Raw genomic sequence first — 21,121 nt, forward strand, 5'->3', positions numbered from 1 at the left:
CATTCATTCTTCGTCATCATGTTTTGAATTCTGGTCATTAGATGATTTTAGACTTTTAAATTGTCATTCCATTTCATCTCATTTCGTACCATTAGGGGCCGATGACCTAGATGTTAGGTCCCTTTAAACAACAGGCATCATCTTAAATGGAATATTGACACAGTGTTCGCGGCTTCCTGAGGCCTGGTCTTTCTAGCTATGGAACTTTGAACTGTTATATCGACACTGTAGTACTTTTCTTTAAAAGTGAGAAAATATGCTGTTTTCATTTTATCGAATATTTCATATGTCAGCATTACTTTTAATCGTGACATTCGTACTGATGTCATTGTAATGACCTATGTCAGTTGGGAAAACTATAAGGATAGTCTTTCTGATAATTCCGTAGCGAAGCACGGGTACAACACCTAGTTATTTGATACAAATAGCATTGCGCTTTGCATAATCACACGGGCGCTTGATGCAATATATTAGACCGATTCACTCGTGTCCAGCAGGAGTTTATACTATTTTCGGAAGGCTTATCAGTGACTTATCATCTCACTCACGTATTTCCTGTGAGGTAATAGAGATGTGTAATTTTTAGCCTTGTAGCCTCGTTAAAACAACAGTCGGGCTTTGAGACAATGAGTGTTACAAAAATATCATGGTACTGTATTGCGCAAGACATGTAGAATAAGCAGTTTTGACCAATTGTATCTCCTGATTTTCATATCACTATCTCTTGTTTTTTTTGTTTTGTTAAGTTGGTAGGTATGTGTTGATGTTTAACTGTTATGTCATAATCTTCCAAGTCTCCCATTAGAGCTTCTGTTATAGACTTCTTTGAACTTGTCTTGTTGCTTTTCAGCAATTGGTTTGCAACCTGGATGTCTCTGTGGTTATCCTTTTGTTTGTAGAATCCTATGGTGATCTGATTACTGTGACCGTAGTCAACATAAAATAAACATTTGGCACTAGGAAGGTCAATTGTTAAGGCTGTCCTACCCCATTGATGATTTTAAATTATTCTTTATTAGATTTATTGAACCATACCCTCACTTGAAACACTTAATGCAGGTAACATTGACACAGTACACAACTTGCCTCAAATTGAAAATGGTGTTTGTTCGACACAACTTTGCTAAAAATTGGTTTAACTTCATCTGCTTCCCATCGTAGAACCCACAATATGCAAACGCATGGTGAAAGTACACTGGTGTTCTGTAACCAGCCGGTTGACTTTCGGGTATACAAGGGATGTAAACTGACAACATTCATAACTCGTATGATGCTGTTGATAGCGAGTCATTAGTTGGATAATGGTGTTGATGGTGGGTCGTCAGATGTGAAAGTTAAAGGCTTGAGCAGACCCCTAGCTGTTATTCAACAGGAGTAGTAGCCTTTGTGCTGACACCCCTCTCCATACATCATCATCCCACATCCAGATTCGCAGGTCACCCAGGGACGTAACGTAGAAAGACCTGCACCGGGCTAGCCGAACATGTCCTTGGACACTTTCTGCACTAAAAGTTATGCTATAAGTAACCAATTGAGAATATTATCATCTACAAGGAAGTGAATGTCTTCAAGCGTGTTAAGGTTTTTCAGTTGTGAAATAACAAGCATTTTGCCCCTATTGGGCTGTGGACTAATCTGTTGAAATGGAAGATGCTGGTTAATATGCTGTTGAGACCTGTTGATCTATATAATTGTTTGCATAACTCTCCATATTTTATCTTAGGTGTAGGATATGATCTTGGTGGAATACCTTTAACTAGTATAGTTTTAAATCGCTTAAGGCGACACTCCTGAGATACAGATATTTTTACCTAATGCATGGATTTTCACGCAAACTTTGTGGGAATGTCACCTACATAAAAGTAGAGATATCACAAACATTTCTTTCATATACAGTTAATAGTTATTCCAATTTTTTTGAATTTGTTTGGAATTTTTAATTCCATTTTTTTCATGAAATTTAATAACACGTTAATGGAAATTCGTAATTAGGTAGATAATACTTCTTTAAAAAGCACTACGTATCTATTTTTCTGTACATAATTTATGTAAGGAGATATATCGTACTAAAGTTTGTGTAATTTTTGTGTTCTAAAATTTTCGACTTAATCCCTATTACTTGAAAAAATTCTGCAATAAAAAATTCCATATACAGGTTTCCTAGTATAGCTGCAATACATATACCATACAAATTTTGTTACATTTGGCAGAATATTATGGGAGAAAAATGGGATTTAAATGTAAAATTACAATTGGCAGGAAAATTAAAACAAAGTTCAAGTGAAGTTTTCTTCCTGATTCGTTACCTGTATGTCACCAGAACTGTATGTTTTCCTTCCTTTTCTTTCTTAGCAGCTTCTGTACGAATACTGGTAACTCTGGAAGCTCCTCTCTTCTTCTCAAAGAATAGAAAATGATTCACCTGGATTTTGTTTTTTATAATGCAACTTTTCCTAAGTCGAAGTTATGGGGATTGTAGGTTCTGTCGTGTCATGATTGTTGGCTATAGGTGTAGGACTTACATGGCTTGAAATTGATGCGACACTTTCCTGATGAGAACAATCTGATTCCGATAACATTTCATGACCTTTTGTCCCTAGTTTCTTCAATGGAGACTCCTGTTCGGTAATAGCTGATCCCCATCTCTTTCCTATCAGAAGTTCGGCGATTTGTCGCTTAGCTAAGGTTGATTTATGTTTAGGCCTACGCATATTGTTTATTTTCTTGGATACAAGCTATTAATTATTACAGCACACTATTAGTATCTTGGTACGCAACTACAAGAGGTTACTTGCGTGCTTACTTCACAAAAGTAAACAGACTGGCTATCCCTACAGAACTCACAAAAATGATTAAATATACAAGAATAACGAAACTTACAGTTGTCGGCACTATTGTACCACCAGGAATACCAATACAAGCATACTGTTTTACTCAGTGACAGTTGAGTACTGAAATATTAATCTGTAACAGGCTTTATAAATTCATTCCAGAAATATGGCAGATCTTATAGCTGGATTCTGTATAAATATCGGGAGGAGAGAGGGGAGCTGTTGGCCCATCCCATGGATGCGTAATTGCAAAAACACAGGCATATTTGATTGAATGGAAACGTGACAATGGCATCATTACCTAACAAAGCAGTTCAGCAGATGCCACGCCAGTTTCTGTTGTGTGCCGACTGTCAAACAAAGCATTATTAAAGTGATAAATTGTTTGAATTCAACGGAATAACTTTGTGACAAGAAAGAGGAAACTCAGTCCTTTCAATTTGTCATTAAAAAAATTCGTCAAAATGACCAAAACCTCTGGGGTGTCGCTTTAAGTTGTCATTTGGTATCTACTTTTATCGGGGGTTCCAATGCAACCACCTAACAATGGAAAATCTTATGTTTCAAATACCCTCGCTAGCTATTGAAGGTTGCTGGGGTTGCAACTTTCACAAATTTGTAGTAGATGTTATGGAAATGTTTGTCATTGAAGCACACTGTTCATGGGCATGTTTTCCGGCAGTGACAGAATAGTTTTACTCAAGTTGGGAGGTCTTCATCCTGTAGGCTTGCATCTGTAGATGATTTTTCTGTATCACTTGATAATCAACGTGGTCAGATATTGCCCCCATCTCTCATTCTTTGACCATTAAATTTCTCGTAGGCTTAATGTAATGTTGGGCGCACGAGGAGGCTGAACTTTTTCCGTTATCGTGCCATCTTTAGATGGATTTTCTTGTGTTTTATTTTTATGGATATATTAATTGAAATGGGTGTTGCAATATCGAATTAAAGAGTTCTTTTTTTTGTCAAAACGTCTGCAATTTTATTCCCATACGTTCCTAAATGGAAAGGATATCAGTAAGATGCTATAGTTCATTGATTATTTTATTGGCTCCTTTGTGTACAGTATTTTACCATAAGTTTGTTAACTTTTACAAGAAAGACTACTTTTTTTATAAAGCCTAGTGCCTTTTACAATCAAGGCAGTATGTGTGCTAAATCATTAATATGGTTGTATTTGTTTCAGGATTTAATTGCTAAGCAGATCAAGCAAGAACCCGAGCCAACACCAGGACCCTCTTCACAGGGTGAGTTTTCTTATAAGGTTTTGTTGGTTTTTTGCGTCAGGTATTCAGTTTAATGTTAACTACATTTTAATTCTTTCAGTGCAAATCAGCAGTTCTGATAATTTAAGATTATGATGACCACCTAAATGCAGTATTAAGTATTCGAGCATCATGAATTCAAATAGCTTTAATAAGTTAAATACAGTAATTTTTTCTTAAAACACTGACCTGGTTAACCCCTCGCGCCAATGTCTATACAAGGTATAGACCTTCTTTTCTTCTGTAGCCGCCGATCTCTTATACTTGGTATAGACCCATATATGGCTTCGCATTTACGGTTGTAGCATGAAGAGTTTTTTTAGTTATCGAAATGCAAGTGGCTTTGATTCCAAGAAGAAATGTTGGTGTTTATCAGTGTTGTAAAATAAGAAATGTAGTTCATTAAAATATAGTTGTTTGTGCAAGGATAAATTTTTTGAAGCAAGTCTGAGGAATACCGGTAATCTGTCGTTTAAAAAAAAGTCTATGCTTCATTATTTCTCACAGAATAAAATAAAGAAATCATGATCCAAGAAGTTTGTCTTTTCGCGTGATGTTCTTTGCTCTATTTGTATATTGAGAGTGCAGTTTAATGCACTTTTTTTCCCCTTTGCTTGAAATATTTTGAAATATTTTGGTTACTCTCCAGCAGCGCTCTGTGTAGGTATCAGTTAGTGCTGCTTTCTGTCATACAATATGAGAACCAGTTGTGCATGGTATATATCTTGTTTGACAGACAATGTCTCGACTATTTATTCAAAATATGTAACGAGTTGGTTTGTTTCATCATAAATGTTATTCCCCTGCATTAGTTATTTGACGTGCTGCACACAGTGGCATGCTCCAGCCGTGGTTTGACTGACAGTAACTTGCTTGAAATATTGTAAAATTCAGATGAAAGTTTAGTCAGAAGTAGAATTGACATTATTAGCAGCAGTAAATTCTCTATAGGCAAGTGACAGGGACAAATATTGAACAATTGTTTTATGGGGTTCAGCTGGAGGAAGGTTTGTTTACAAAATACGCTCATTTGGGCGGGGAACGAAATGTTCAAGTCCGGCACATGTCGTATAATACATTTCCAAGGTTGCAGGAAGGACATTTTATAAGGAAATTAGTACCCAAAACTAAGAAATCTAAACCTCAGAGATGATGTTTCGTGTATTAGAAGCATGGCAAAAAAGATGGGTTTAGTGCTGCCAGGAGTGTAACGTGAGTCTCTTCTCGAGGAGTGCTTCGAACTCATTATCCTACCAAACTAAATTACTAAGGTAACAACAAACAATTAAGTAATTATCTGCATGTACCAAGTTTTATCATAAGGAATTTAAGATTTGGTGAATATTGAGCTACTCTTGTACTTGTAGTAATGTTTTTTGTGACGAAATACGAAAACGCCCGTCAACCCCATTGCACAACAGCCCTGAAGGGCCATGGCCTACCAAGCGACCGCTGCTCAGCCCGAAGGACTGCAGATTACGAGGTGTCGTGTTGTCAGCACAACGGATCCTCTTGGCCGTTATTCTTGGCTTTCAAGTCCGGGGCTGCTATCTCACCGTCAGATAGCTCCTCAATTGTAATCACGTAGGCTGAGTGGACCTTGAACCAGCCCTCAGATGCAGGTAAAATTCCCTGACCTGGCCGGGAATCGAACCTGGGGCCTCCGGGTAAGAGGCAGGCATGGTACCCCTACACCGCGGGGCCAGCCTGAAAAACGCCTGTCAAATTTGTGCAAAAGTTCTTGGAATTTCTAGCTGGACTATTTTAGGGCAATCAGACCGGACACAGCCAAGACTATGGGTGAGAGAGAGAGAGAGAGAGGGGGGGGGGGATTTTTCTAATTTTAACCAGTATGAAAATATAATTCCTTTCATAAATTGAACAAGGACTTCTTGATTTTTTGTGCTTGCGAGCACCTTTTTATTCATGTGACGAGCAGTTACTGTCATTTAAAAAGCATCATGTTGAGGTCGCCTAGTGTGGATCGATATTGTCTATTTATGTGATATGGAAATGGTGATAGTTTCTCACTGTAATAGTATATTTTTCAAGGGATGGGAAACAGATTTGCATATCCTGTTTAGCCTCAGTTGTTCAGTACATTGTATCATTGCTTTACAACTTTCTCTTTGTAGCACTAAATAAACTGTCCTAAAATGTCTTGTGCTTTGCACACAATCAAACATATTTCACTTTATGTGTATCGTAGTAAATGCAGTTTATAATTATTTATTATTTACATATTTTACGCCCACATTGGAGCACTGAAATCAATACATTAGAGTTAATTTCTTCTTTTTCTTCTCCCAGAACTTTCTCATCCTCTCCGACCTGGAAGCCCTTTGTGTGTCCGATATAGTATATTGTTTCCGTTCAACTGTTTTTAGTTTGAGACTTGTGCTTTTGTTCTTCAAAATCCTAAAGTCTGTTTATCACTTGAAATTAATTATCAATTGAAATTAAATTACCACTTGAAAGTAAATCGGCACTTGAAATCAGATTAGCACTGGAATTTAAAGTAGCACTTGAAAAGAATAGTGTCTTTTCAAGGGCCTGTTCGACGAACAAAATTTGCAACTTTTCAACTTTTCACTTTTCAATTGTTTGCAAAGTGCAGAGTTTTTCTGTTCCACCATGATCTACAGTAGGTTGTACTTTTCAATTTCTTCGTAAAGTGAAAAGTCTTTACGAATGAGTAATCCGGTTGAGTTTATTCCACGAGCAAACTGTATAGGCCTAATACTCTATGATTTCAATGCTTTACTTTTCGCGGTGAACTTGATGTATACCGTTCCGTTTAAGTTTTTATCGTGGGAAAGAAAGGTTAGTATTACAAGAAGGTGGCTGTGCTGGAAGTTGTCAAGGAGAAATGTGATTTCTTTTTTGACAACTTAAAAAGATGACACACATCAATGTTAACAAGAGTACCGTCAACACATCCACACACAGAAGGAAATTCACCCTTCATTAGAAATTCCGTCGCTATATTATGTGAACTATCAGGCCAACGTACTGTTCGGAAATATTACTTTTACTATAACATCTACGACTTTGGTAACAGTTCTGCAAATAATTGATTTTGATGTCCCATGCATTGATGCTACGCCGTGTAGCTGGGCACCATTTACTAACCAATGTAAGCATATAAGAATTTGTTCTTTTACGGGAAGGAATTGACTTCTTTTTGTTGCATGTTTCAGTAAGTGTCTGATTATTTCAATAATATGGCTTCCAAATGCAAGATCTAGTGTGGTGTAAGATCATCAAATATCTATATATAAGGGGAACTGTGCTTTGTTAGCGGCTTCCTGTCAGTATTTATGACATTGGGGCAATATTTACTGTATGCGAGTGTGGTCTAGTGAATTTGTGATCATCTGATATTGATTTTTTAACTAAGTCTATTGTGTTTTTTATGCCATAGGTAATAGTCATCTTGTTTTGCCCTCAATCCATAGACAACATTACTAAGAGAGACACTCGATATATTTATTTACTATATTTGCATTTGCCCTAAGTGTCAGCCATTTTGTTGTAACTGCCATCAATGCCATAGAAACTATGACAAAGACGGAAACTATGCATGCTCTTATTGACGCTGCCTGTTGGACGTATTTTGGCCCATCTTTAAAACGGGCAAATCAGCAGCGTCTGTACTCTAGTGGAACGACTGCGAATGGCGTCTGTTTTCCATATATTAGGCCGGCCTAAATATCACCTGGCAGTAGGTATAAAATGCCCTCAACGACAGGCTAAGCGACCAGCCGGTTGAGGTAGTCTTCGTCGCATCTATGGCTACGTCTTCTCGAAATTCGGAACATGCTAGGGTGTTCCCCCAAAGCGACGTGCGCCACTTGCGCTCGAGTGACGTGAGAAATGTGCAAGGGTTACCTTCCCATGGACGGGGTAGGTTAAAGAAGTTAGCCCAACAAGGGCAATTAAGAGTAAGATTTGCTACACTAAATATTGGCCGACATTGTGAGCTAGCAGAAATGTTGAAGAACAGACATGTTGATATTGCCTGCATACAGGAGACCAAGTGGAGAGGTTCCAAGGCGAACAAAATTGGAGATGACTACAAACTCATCTATCATGGCACCAGCACAACATCAAATGGTGTGGCAATAGTGGTTGGCTTACGTTACCGCAACAACATCACAAGTGTCGTCAGGGTGTCGGATAGGCTCATGTCTGTCAAGATATCATATCTTGCTATGCACCTCAAACTGGATGCACGGAAGATGAGAAGGAAGAGTTCTGGAAGAGTCTTGATGCCCATCTTGGAACAATTCCTCCAGATGAGTTCTTCCTTGGAGGGGACTTAAAAGGGACATGTCGGATCTCAACAGGATGGATATGGGCGATGTCATGGAGGATATGGTCTTGGCACGTGAAACGATGAGGGATGCCGTATACTTGATTGTACAGAGGCTCATGACCTAGTTGTGACCAACACATTTTTCAAGAAAAGGATAACACACCTAACTACATATACCAGTGGAGGTCATGCAATTCAGATCGATTACTGGATGGTTCGACAACAAGATCTAAAGATGGTAATGGATACCAAAGTGATCCCATATAACAGCATTGCCCCCCAACACTGCTTGCTTGTTCTGGATATTCGAAAAACTGTTAAACATTTTAAGACACCTAAAACTGGACCTGAGCATATCAGGTGGTGGAAAATGAATGTCCACAAGAGCGAAATGAAGACAGCATTGACCAACTTCTTAGTGAAGCCTGACCAAACAGTTGAGGACATGTGGGAAAATGCTGTAAAACAGATACATCAGGCAGCAACAGTAACTCTGGGAAAAATAAAACCAGGGCGAAAGTACATTGATAAACAAACTTGGCTGGATGATGAAGTCCAACAAGCTATCAAGGAGAAAAAGGTAGCCTTTAAGACTTGGTGGAAGATACACCTGGATACTGACCTTCAGAGGTATAAAGTGCTGCAATCAGCAGCGAAAAGAGCAGTGGCTGTTGCAAAAGATTGTTGTTACCAGGATCTGTACGACCAGCTTGACACACCAGCAGGAGAAAACAATGTTTATCACCTTGCGAAGTCCCGTAACAGTTCAACCCAGGACACTGGATACGTCGTGCATATCAAGGGAGCTGACAACAAATTACTACGAGACTAACAAGCTCTCCTTCAACGATGGTCAGACTATTTTGCAGATATCAGCAACAAAGAATTTGATCATCCACTGATTGCAAGCTCTGATCCTGTCTTACGGACCCGTGCCCTTGATTATGGAAGAGGAAGTAATGATTACCATAAAGAACATGAAGAATGGTAAAGCAACTGGCCCAGATGACATACCAGCAGAAATCTGGAAAATTCTTGGCAAGCCCGCTGCAGAATTCCTTGCCGCACTTTTCAACCAGATCATCGAGAACAAACTTCCCTGTGCATGGACAGCTAGCATGACAGTTCCAATCTGGAAGGGTAAAGGATACGTGAGCGACTGCTCAACATACCGCCCTATATGACTCCTCTGCCATACACTGAAGATATTTGAACGAGTGCTGGACAACAGGCTCAGAAACATTGTCACAGTAACATCCAACCAGTGCGGATTTGCTAAGGGCTGCAGCACAATCGATGCCATCCATGCCATCCATGCCACACATCTATTGATGGAAAAACATAAGGAAAAGCAGAAGAGTGTACACATGGCATTTCTGGACCTAGAAAAAGCACTTGACTGAGTCCCGCATGACCCCATCTGGCGAGCTCTTCATAGTCATGAAGTCCCGGAAGCCTATGTAAGCTGGGTACAACTTATGTATCAATAATGCAACTAGTGTGGTCCGGAGTCCAGCTGGAATCTCTCCGTCTTTTGATACCGCCATGGGTGTACAACAGGGCTCAGCCCTGTCGCCTTTATTATTTATTTTTCTGCTTGGATACAGCAAAGGCTGACATACAGACATCACATCCCTGGGCCCTTCTTTATGCGGATGATGTGGTAGTTGCCCAGCAAACACTCCTCGGACTCCAATGCCAGACACAAACTTGGAGCGACAAATTAGCTGAGAATGGTCTGTGCTTCAACACCCAGAACACCGAATACCTAGAATGTGGCCCCCAAACTAGTGGGATCATCAGGATCATTAATCAAGACTTGCAGGAAACCATGCATTTTAAATACCTAGGGTCAGTTGTCAATCCGAACTGTGATGCCACTTTTGATACCCGAGCGTGAGAAAATGCAGCTTAGCTCAAGTGGAGACAAGTCACCAGAGTCCTCTGCGATAGAAAGATGCCTCACCATCTAGAGGCAAAAATTTACAAGACCGTGGTACGCCCAGCAGCTATTTACGGGGCAGAATGTCGTCCGATGACAAAAAAGCACGAGCAGACTCTTCATACAATGGAAATGAGGATGCTTCGATGGACTTTTGAACTGACTCGATGCGACCACATACGAAATGAAGATCTTCGACAAAGGCTTGGCGTCGCTCCAATTATGGAGAAAGTGAGGGAAGCGCGTCTCGCTGGTACTGTCACGTTATGAGAAGGCAGGATGGCTCAGTTGCTAAAACAGGTCTCCAAGTAGATCCAGGAGGAACACGACCACGTGGAAGGCCTTTAAAGCGGTGGACTGACAATATCAACACCAACATGCACGACGTTGGTTTAAAACCTGAAGATGTCAGCAATAGGACGAATAGGAGATGTAGCAATGCAGTGGACCCCATAATTTGGGATAAATGCTAGGAAAGAGAGAGAGAGTCAGCCTGTGTTGGGGTAATACGAAATCACTCACGAAAGTCCGTCGAAGTGAGGTTATGAAAATTAGTCTCGTCTTTGTACGTTCTCTTATTGGATTCTTCATCACTGTCCTCACTTGATGCTAACAAAGCTCACGTCGTAACGTGTTTATATCACTAAAGAAAATTCTACGCCGAGAAACTAGTGTACATACTTGTTAAATAACAGATGAGAAGGGAATCGTCTCTTTGCAAGATTTATGAAAACTTTTCAATTCATTTCTTTGCACCTCGCATTTCTGTACCAATGGAGGAACATAACAGGCTTGAAAAGTGAAAAGATTCCTAACTTTTCACTTTGCAAGCTAAATCTGAAAAGTGATGGTGGAACAAAATGGACTGAAAAGTGCAAAGTGAAAAGTTGCAAAGTTCGTTCGTGGAACAGGCCCCAGGAAGTTCGTAAATGTCTAGCGCTTTGAATAGTTTCAAAATAATCACTGCTTTTAACAGTTCTAAAGTTTAAAGCTAAATGCACTCATATCGCCTGAATGTTCATGACGCTGGAACCGGGGAATGCGGTTCCGAACCGCATCTGGAACTCCTTCGATGTTGTGAACACCACGTTGTACCATGTACCATATCCCACGCTGTACCACGTTCCATCTCCAATGTTGTACCACGTACCATCTTCCATGTTGAGTCAGGTGTTAGGTTGATATGAGGATTAAACACTCGGTCAAGATTTCTAGGTTGATATGAGGATTAAACACTCGGTCAAGATTTCTAGTGTCACTTAATTGTGAAGAGACACGAGAAAGTTCAGTTGACGATTAATTGTGAGTTAAAAATAGCACTATCTGATCAAGTGAATATTAGCAAATCACTGGTAGACAGCACTGAGAATTGCACTTTGAATCACAGTCTGTTATGTAAAATTCAAAGTAATAATCACACTTTGATATAATTATGGCTTTTGTGTGAAATTAAAGCACAGTCTGAAACATTTATGGTTTCGAAGCACACATCACTGTTCGAAAGTTTCCACGATTGTAGGTAGTCACACTTTCTAAGCATAGTCCAAGTAATACTAGTTTTTGAAACGCTGTTCATATGATTCATACTATTCACACATGAGAATAATGTTTCTCTCAGTCAGAACACGTACTTGGTTCAAAATAAAACCTGAAGTTCAAAGCTTATCAGAATATCAAGTACCAGTTCCGTCCATGTATTACACACGTAAGATGTATTCAAGTGTTTCTAATTATTACTAACACAAATATTAAGGGAATATTATGTGTTGTTTCACTTCACTTGGGTTAATATTTCATCGAATTGCCATAAAATGTTCTTAAGAGTTACTAAGTTATTTGATATTACTGTTCAAATACAAGTAACATTTGGGCAAAACTGTCCCCACTTGTTTACGACAAATAGTAAGTTCCAAGTTCTCGAAATATCCTAAGTTCTGGTATGTCACTGTCCAATGTTAAACACTCGTTCTAGTACACACTGGATTTTTTCTAAGTCCGTGGCACTGCAGAAATTTTATTAGTTACAGAAATTATTAGAGTCCGTCTTAGTACACGCCGGATTTTTCTAAGTCTGTAGCACTACAGAATTTTATGAGTACGACGACTAACTTCGCATAACGCGACAAAGTTTCAGGTTCGACACCTGCACACGGCAACCATACAATCCGTCATAGTCGAGTTGTGGATTGCAACTGATTATACCTGTCTCGTCGTAGCTCTTATATACCGGAAGTCGAGGCTGGCTATCTGCTTCTCGTGAAAAATATGTTTCCATTCCACCTCAACATTTTGAGAATCTGTAAATCGATTTTCTTGAAACTTTGGTCAGTTTACATTTAAAATACAGGCTTTACGATGATGTACTTTATTATTTTGTAGCTAAAAGGGTTTATCAGATATAAAAAATATTCTAGTACTTTCTGGACTGGTGAGCTGACTGCATGTGGAGATTACGTCATCCGGCATGCTCCTGTGATGTAGCGCTCTCCCTTTCACACACATAGCTTGCAGCTGTCTCTCGCGCGCTATCTTCAAGTGCTAGTGCCTTCATGTCACAAATAAATTGCGAATTAAAAATACGATGTTCCAGGCCGTAGGCATTCCTGGTTCAATATGTACAATACAAATTCTGTTTGATGCCTGGAGTGAAGTAAAAGCATCCTGCCAGGAGATTCTGCAGGTTAAGAAAAAACAAACAGGCAGCTTATTTTGGAGTTTTATTTTCTAAACTCATTGAAAGCAAGATTAAATTTTAATCATCGTGCTGAAAACCCTATCGCGTTATCTTACCTTTTTAAGGAGTTATAAGCAGAAAACGGCCACAGCGCTTGAGCAAGTGACGTCACTGTTTGCGAGCTGCCTCTTTCGCGCTATTACGAGGTGCAGCAAAATAGCAGTGTGACTGATGGTTCGACATATTTAACTACTATAAACGATACCTAAGCGAAAAGGTGGTTTGCTATGTGCTGTATGGTTGCAACCACGCAAGCACTTTGGAAACATCGAAGGTAGAATGTACAGGTTTTCACAGATTCCCTAGTCTAGAGAAATCTCCAGAGATGTATCGATCTTGATTATAAAAAATTAGTTGCACTTATTTCTCACCAACTAGACATAGTTTCGTATGCTCTACACATTTTAGCAGGACTATGAATTATTAATTAAATATAAAGCCGAACTCCTAAGATAAAATAGAAAAGATTTGTTAAAAAAAGGTTCTGTGACTGTGCTAAATATGGGTGGAATTAAGTATGTTCCTAATGCAAAACGTGCATCTACATATATTATGAAGTAATTTGAAATATTCTAAATATACTTTTAAATGGTTTATGGTGTGGGTTACTGTAGTCACGCCATAGTTTGTGAACCATGGGCAAAGGCTGAGTGGCCTAGTAAGTGGTCCTGAGAGTCGGAATACCAGTTGCTATGGAATGGGAGTGGGCATCTCGGACATATTCTGAGTCATGGCTCTCCCTATTCTCAGGTGGCTAGGACTATACAATCCACCGGTGGTCCATAACCCGTTAGAGATCCTCACTTCGACAATGTGTAAGTAGGGTAGCATCCTGCTTCATGAATTTACCGAGCAAAGAACATTTGAAGCAAACCTCAGACCTAGGGTAGTAACGGAATCCTACTCTCATTTGACAGACGAGGGATTATTTGGAAACAACTTGGCGAACGAAATGGAATTCGATGGGGAGCTATCAATATTAATAGGGCTTATGGAAGAAAGTAGAACTGGCTGAGTCAGCTAAGAGGATGCATCTGGATGTGCTAGGAGTAAGTGATATTCGGCTAAGGGGAGATAACGAGGAAGAGATAGGAGATTATAAAGTGTACTTAACGGGAGTTAGAAAAGGAAGGGCAGAGTGTGGGATAGGCTGTTTATCAGGAATACCATTGCACGCAACATAGTTTCTGTTAGGCACGTAAATGAGCGAATGATGTGGGTAGATTTGTCAGTTGGAGGAATTAGAACGAGAATTGTCTCAGTGTATTCACCAAGTGAGGGTGACAGGTTTTATGAAACATTGAGTGACATCGTAGTCAGGGTCAACAGCAAAGATAGAATAGTGCTAATGGTTGATTTCAGTGTGAGAGTTGGAAATAGAACTTAAGGAAACAAAGGGTGGTTGGTAAATGTGGGGAAGATATGGAAGCTAAAGGGAATGGGAAGCGTTTGCTGGACTTCTGTGCTAGTATGGCTTTAGCTGTTAAGAAATCCTCCTTCAAGCATAAGGCTATTCACCGCTACTTCGAATTCAGGAAATCTGTTAGGAATGTACGAGTATTCCAGGGATTTTTCGTTGATACAGACCACTATCTGATCTGTAGTGAACTAAGCATCTCTAGGCCGAGGGTAGAGAAAGTGAAATCTGTCTGCAAATGAATAAGGGTAGAAAATCTCCAGGACGAGGAAATTAGACAAAAGTACATGGATATGATTAATGAGAAGTTAAGAATGGTAGACAATAAGCAGGCATACAGGGATGCTGTAGTAGAAACAGCAAGGGAATGCCTAGGAACAACTGTATGTAAAGATGAGAAAAGGCAAACATCTGGATGGAATGATGAAGTGAGAGCAGCTTGTAAACGTAAAAAGAAGGATTATCAGAAATGGCTCCAAACAAGGGCCAAGGCAGACAGGGATTGTATGTATATGAAAGAAACAGAGCGAAACAAATAGTTGTTGAATCCAAAAAGAAGTCATGGGAAGATTTTGGTAATAACCTGGAAAGGCTAGGTCAAGCAGCAGTGAAACCTTTCTGGACAGTAATAAAGAATATAGGAAGGGAGGGGAAAAGGAAATGAACAGTGTTTTGAGTAATTCAGGTGAACTCATAGATCCCAGGAAATCACTGGAGTGGTGGAGGGAATTTTGAACATCTTCTCAATGTAAAAGGAAATTTCCTGGTGGTGTTGCAAACAGCCAATCTCATGGGGAGGAAAATGATGATGGTGAAATTACACTTGAGGAAGTGGAAAGGATGGTAAATAAATTCCTTGAAATGGTGAAGTATAGTGGGAAGGCAGGGATTAAATGGCTTCATAGAGTAGTAAGATTAGCATGGAGTGTTGGTAAGGTACCTTCAGATTGGACAAAGGCAGTAATTGCACCTATCTATAAATAAGGAAATAGGAAGGATTGCAACAACTATCGACGTATCTCATTGATTAGTATACCAGGCAAAGTATTCACTGGCATCTTGGAAGGGAGGGTGTGATCAGTCATTGAGAGGATGTTGGATGAAAACCAGTGTGGTTTCAGACCACAGAGGGGCTGTCAGGTTCAGATTTTCATTATGCGCCAGGTACTTGAAAAATGCTACGAGAGGAATGGCCTGTTGTGTTTGTTTCGTAGATCTAGAGAAAGCATATGTCAGGGTACCGAGGGAAAAGATGTTCGCCATACTGGGGGACTATGGAATTAAAGGTAGATTATTAAAATCAATCAAAGGCATTTATGTTGACAATTGGGCTTCAGTGAGAATTGATGGTAGAATGAGTTCTTGGTTCAGGGTACTTACAGGGGGTTAGACAAGGCTGTAATCTTTCACCTTTTCTGTTTGTAGTTTACATGGATCATCTGCTGAAAGGTATAGGATTCAGATAGGTAGAAATGTAGTAAGCAGCCTGGCCTATGTTGACGACTTGGTCTTAATGGCAGATTGTGCCGAAAGCCTGCAGTCTAATATCTTGGAACTTGAAAATTGGTGCAATGAGTACGGTATGAAAATTAGCCTTTCGAAGACTAAATTGATATCAGTAGGTAAGAAATTCAACAGAATTGAATGTCAGATTGGTGATACAAAGCTAGAACAGGTCGATCATTTCAAGTATTTAGGTTGTGTGTTCTCCCAGGATAGTAATATAGTAAGTGAGATTGAATCAAGGTGTAGTAAAGCTAATGCAGTGAGCTCGCAGTTGCGATCAACAGTATTCTGTAAGAAGAAAGTCAGCTCCCAGACAAAATTATCTTTACATCGGTCTGTTTTCAGACCAACTTTGCTTTATGGGAGCGAAAGCTGGGTGGACGCAGGATATCTTCTTCATAAGTTAGAAGTAACAGACATGAAAGTAGCAAGAATGATTGTTGGTACAAACATGTGGGAACAATGGCAGGAGGGTACTCAGAATGAGGAGATGAAGGCTAATTTAGGAATGAGCTCGACGGATGAAGCTGTACTCATAAACCGGCTTCGATGGTGGGGCATTTGAGGCGAATGGAGGATAGGTTACCTAGGAGGATAATGGACTGTTATGGAGGGTAAGAGAAGTAGAGGTAGGCCAACACGACTATGGTTAGACTCATTTCTAACGATTTAGAGATAAGAGGTATAGAACTAAATGAGGCCACAGCACTAGTCGCAAATAGAGGATTGTGGCGATGTTTAGTAAATTCGCGGAGGCTTGCAGACTGAACGCTGAAAGACATAACAGTCTATAATGATTATGAATGTATGTTCTTTAAAATTTGTTATTAATCAAAGTGCCTCCGTGGCTCAGGTGGCAGCGCACCGGCTTCTCGCTGCTGGGTTCTGTGATTCAAATCCCGGTCACTGCATATGAGATTTGTGCTGGACAAAGTGGAACTTCATTCATTCCATTCCTGACCCGGTCGAATGACTGGAACCAGGCCGTGGTTTTTCGTTTTCATTAATCAAAGTATTATGGTCCTTGCCTTTGAGCAGCCTGGAATCCTACGTATGTACTGTACCTCATCCTTGGGGATATTGTTTTTTGATTTTCTTCACTACAAAGATGGCATAACTTTTTTTCTTCTCTCTTCCTAAAGTAGTCCAAGAATTGACCCAATACACAAACTGTTTCGTTTTCATAGCCAGTCCTTCCCTCACATGCTGGATATTAGTTTTATCCATATACAGACAACGTGCTGTATTTTACACACTGTAATATAAGACAACATTAGAAAAGTCCTCGTGCCAAACAACACACGTCACATTCTGCACATTTCATTTATTGTTCCACTCTCTTTACAGCAGAAACTTTTCAGCGGCAGTGACATAGCTTTACAATGTTCACACTTACACTAATCAGTATGTCCTTGTCCTTCCAAAATAAGAGATGCCAATGGTTCGTTTTTCAGTTGAAATGATGTGCACTTTGATTCAAATTGATGAGGCTCCACTTTTCTGGACATGATCATTCATTTGAAGTTAAAAACTTCATCACTGATCCATATTGAACTGATAATTACAATGCCAAAAAGAGAGAGATGTTCCATGATCATTCATTCTATACAATGTGCTGACACTGAGAAACACTCGTAGGCAGAAGAAAGTGGCATGTGATATCTTATTGTAAGACATCAGTGACGTCACGCTGCCCCCTACCTAAAACTTAGAATCTTCATATCTCGCAATCTAACAGGTAATTTTTACGTTCAGATTTCGGCATTCCACTCTTTTACACAAAATCTAACAATTAATTACAAGCAAATAATTGATTACTGGGACTTCAAATATCCAGGAAACGTTCTCACAGGCCACAAATCCCATATGGCAAACTAGGAGGGGTAAGGCAAAAAGGAAAGCAAATTTCTTTTACTGTAACCAAAGGAGGAAAGCAATTCGCGCAGTCTTAAGAAACAACCAGCGGCAATGTAAAATTCCCATCCGAGAACTTGAACGTTTTTCCTTCCTGTATTCAACCAGTAATGACTCGATGGTAAATCACTATCCTAGCCCTATTACCAATCCTAAAATAGTTTTTTTCTTTAGATGAAGCTTGTCAAGCAATCATTACCAAGCATGAGATAAGTTCAGTTATTAAGAAGATTGCAGCTGATACGTCCTGTAGTCCTGACCAAGGTTTAATGCGAGCTATGAGAGGGAACTCAGTTGTGGTCGTTATAGCTCTAACCCATTCGGCGGGTGATGCTGCAAGATCTGTGGCTACTAGTCGCTTGCTCGACAGGGAATGCGGATATACCCGCCAATTCTAATTATCTTATTTTCCTCAGGCTGATTCCAGAGAATAGTAGTAAAGTTTAAAATAAAACTCAACAATTTGTTTTTATGGTAGATAAAACATGACATTTTATTAATTTTATCGTATGTATTAATTTATTGATGTCTTTCAGTTTTTAATTGTGCACTTAATTGAATCTTTATTCAGAGGCTAAATTCATTTGATATTTCTCAATAGTTTTAGGAATTCCTATTTTTATTATGATGAAAATTTATTAAAATAATTGTAATAATGTTAATTCTGATGCTCTCTCTCTTCGCAGTAAAGTACTTATTTAGGTTATTAACAGTTTATATAATATGTAATAAAGTGACAAATTTATTGCAAACTAGTGACGAAAGAGGTACAAAAGTTTCTGTAGACAAAAAGTGCGTGGCTCAATTTGAATAAAACTTGGTATGCGAAGGCAATACTGCACACCCTTTCAAGCTGCTATATCATTCGTTTCAAATTTCAAATGGATTCATACGAAGCTGATAGTAAAATACGTTGCGTGTTTGTGGCGTTCTTGCGAGCAGGTGACCGGGAAGTTCCCCGCTTTACATGTTACAACACCAGACTCAGAGCCAACAGACAGGCAGCAACCAACACAACAGTAGATAACAAATAACTTCCACTTACATGTAAGTCCTCATCTGTTTCAATTTTATGTAAACCGAATTCTCTCCTTACGTTCAATTTCTTATTTCTTCTTTTCCTTTGCTTACAGAAAACATTATTTCTGCATCTACTGACATTTTCTGGCATGGTTTCAGCCAATTTTATTACCTACCGGTGCTATGGGCCACTTACAATTTTTCAACAGATGCTTTCTGTCTCACTTGCTGACGAATTTCATCAGCGGCCTTGGAAAGATTGTATTTATGACAATCAAGTTTATGCTTGTGTTCACGCCCTCATGTCGTTGGCTTTATATTATTACCACTTTGGTTTTTCACTAATATTTTATATGAACTGTTTTTAATTAGAATTTTAATAGAAGTTTTAGTCTCCGACAAGATTATGGTTTAATCATAAGACAGTTTTCCATTAGCATTTTTATATATTGTATCACTTTTCACATTTTTATGTTCCGAATTTTAATAAGTGACTAAATTTTTAACTTCCACTTTTAATTTAGTTGTGTTGTTGATGATTGTGTTTAGGCTGAAGATGCCCTTAATTGAGGGCGAAACATGTCCCATGTAACTAAGAATCTATTTATGTAACCACTATAAGTGAAAATATAAGTATTGAATAGGTGGAAAATTAAAACACCTTTATTATTGTTGAACTGTAAGTTCGCCGCTGCCGCAACATGCTTCCGACAGGATTCAGTTTCTGCATCACACTCACTTGTAAAGGGCATATTTTAGAATAGCAATTGGTGTTCACACTGAGGTATATTTAATAATGCTGCTTACTTACGTTGTAAATGGTATCGCGAAAAGAAAGATGACACCTGCCCAGTTACGTGTACGCCGCCAACAGGTACGAGAATCGGTGAAGAAATACAGAGCTCGGAAAAAACTTCAGGGTTTATCAACAGTTAGTTCCTGTTCTACAAGTCCAACAACACAACCATCAACATTGATTGCAAAGCCGAGTATGCCAACGTCTGGTTGTAAATGCAAGCAGACATTGGAGGAAGCTGCAAAGCATTCCAATCACGCTTTACCAGCAAGTCCGCGGAAGAAACGGCAAGTTGTTTCAGCGCTGAGTGTAAAATTCGGTGTAAGTTCATCTACCTCCGGTAAGCGCAGGAAGTCTTCTCTTCCAAATCAAGAAGTTCTTGATCTGGAAGTTCTCAATCTGGATGATATCAGTTGGCCATCTCCTAGAGCGAGAGATTTTTTCTCCGTAAAGGACAGTTCTAGAGAGAGAGAGAAAAAAAAAACAATTTATGTGCGTCGTAATGCAATACACACACAAAGCTTTTAAACAAGAATACCCGTATCACACAATCAGTCGATTTTCTTTTTGTGGACTTCGACATCTCTGTGCACTACCAGGAACACAACATTCATTATGTGGAGCCATTCACAAATATATCATTCAGGCAAGAAAATATTATTCTGAAACTACTACCGCACACACTACATCCAGACTACAAGATCAAAGCAGATGACAAAAATCCACCCCGTGATACGGCTTTTTAAGTGGGCAACTTCGTACTTGGAAAATACAGTGGAAAGAAACATTCAAAATATTATGTTTGTACCATAACTGAAAGTAATGGTGATATTTATTTTGTAACCAATTTTCACAAGTGCAACGATTAAGCTGAACTGTTTTGTGAAACACCGACAAAAGACGAGTGCTTTTGAAATGTAAGTGAAATCGAAAGAAAATTACTGGTGACTCATTTTATTTGTGGGAAATGGTATTTTGATGAGTCTACTGTATACCAGAAGCAGAATGAACAAAAATTGTTTTTTAAATTCATTTTTAAAAATATTTTTTTCTGACCAAGCTTTCATTCAAACTGTAGGCTACATAAGCGTTGAATGTTCAGTTAGTTTTAAATATTTTGGTTCATTTTACATTCACTGTTATTATTGTTAAATAAATGTGTGACAAATCATAAAAACACTTTATTAAGTAGGCCACGTTAGTACCAGTATCTGTAGTTATATACCTCATCGTTGTTATTATTAGGAAGAGGCATTAAGCTTGTAGTTTTGTGTGACCGATGATCTCAGTATCATAAGCCACGGGACCTCATTTTTTACGCAAAATCCGAACCAGTGGACGTGACTTTCACTCGAAAATCACACGTGCATTCATC

At 39.0% G+C, this 21,121-nt stretch overlaps 1 protein-coding gene across 5 annotated transcripts in view; it reads left to right on the forward strand.

Moving 5' to 3' along the window:
* ttk (zinc finger and BTB domain-containing protein ttk) overlaps window positions 1-21,121 on the forward strand; it is a 436,183-nt gene that overhangs the window by 247,062 nt on the left and 168,000 nt on the right. For all 5 annotated transcript variants that reach the window (XM_067157914.2, XM_067157913.2, XM_067157918.2 and 2 more), the window contains exon 3: window positions 4,021-4,081. In XM_067157914.2, coding sequence (XP_067014015.2) covers window positions 4,021-4,081 — 61 coding nt within the window. The remainder of the gene's footprint in view (window positions 1-4,020; window positions 4,082-21,121) is intronic.

This window comes from Anabrus simplex, chromosome 14 (assembly GCF_040414725.1).
Source record: "Anabrus simplex isolate iqAnaSimp1 chromosome 14, ASM4041472v1, whole genome shotgun sequence".
Lineage (NCBI taxonomy): Eukaryota > Metazoa > Arthropoda > Insecta > Orthoptera > Tettigoniidae > Anabrus > Anabrus simplex.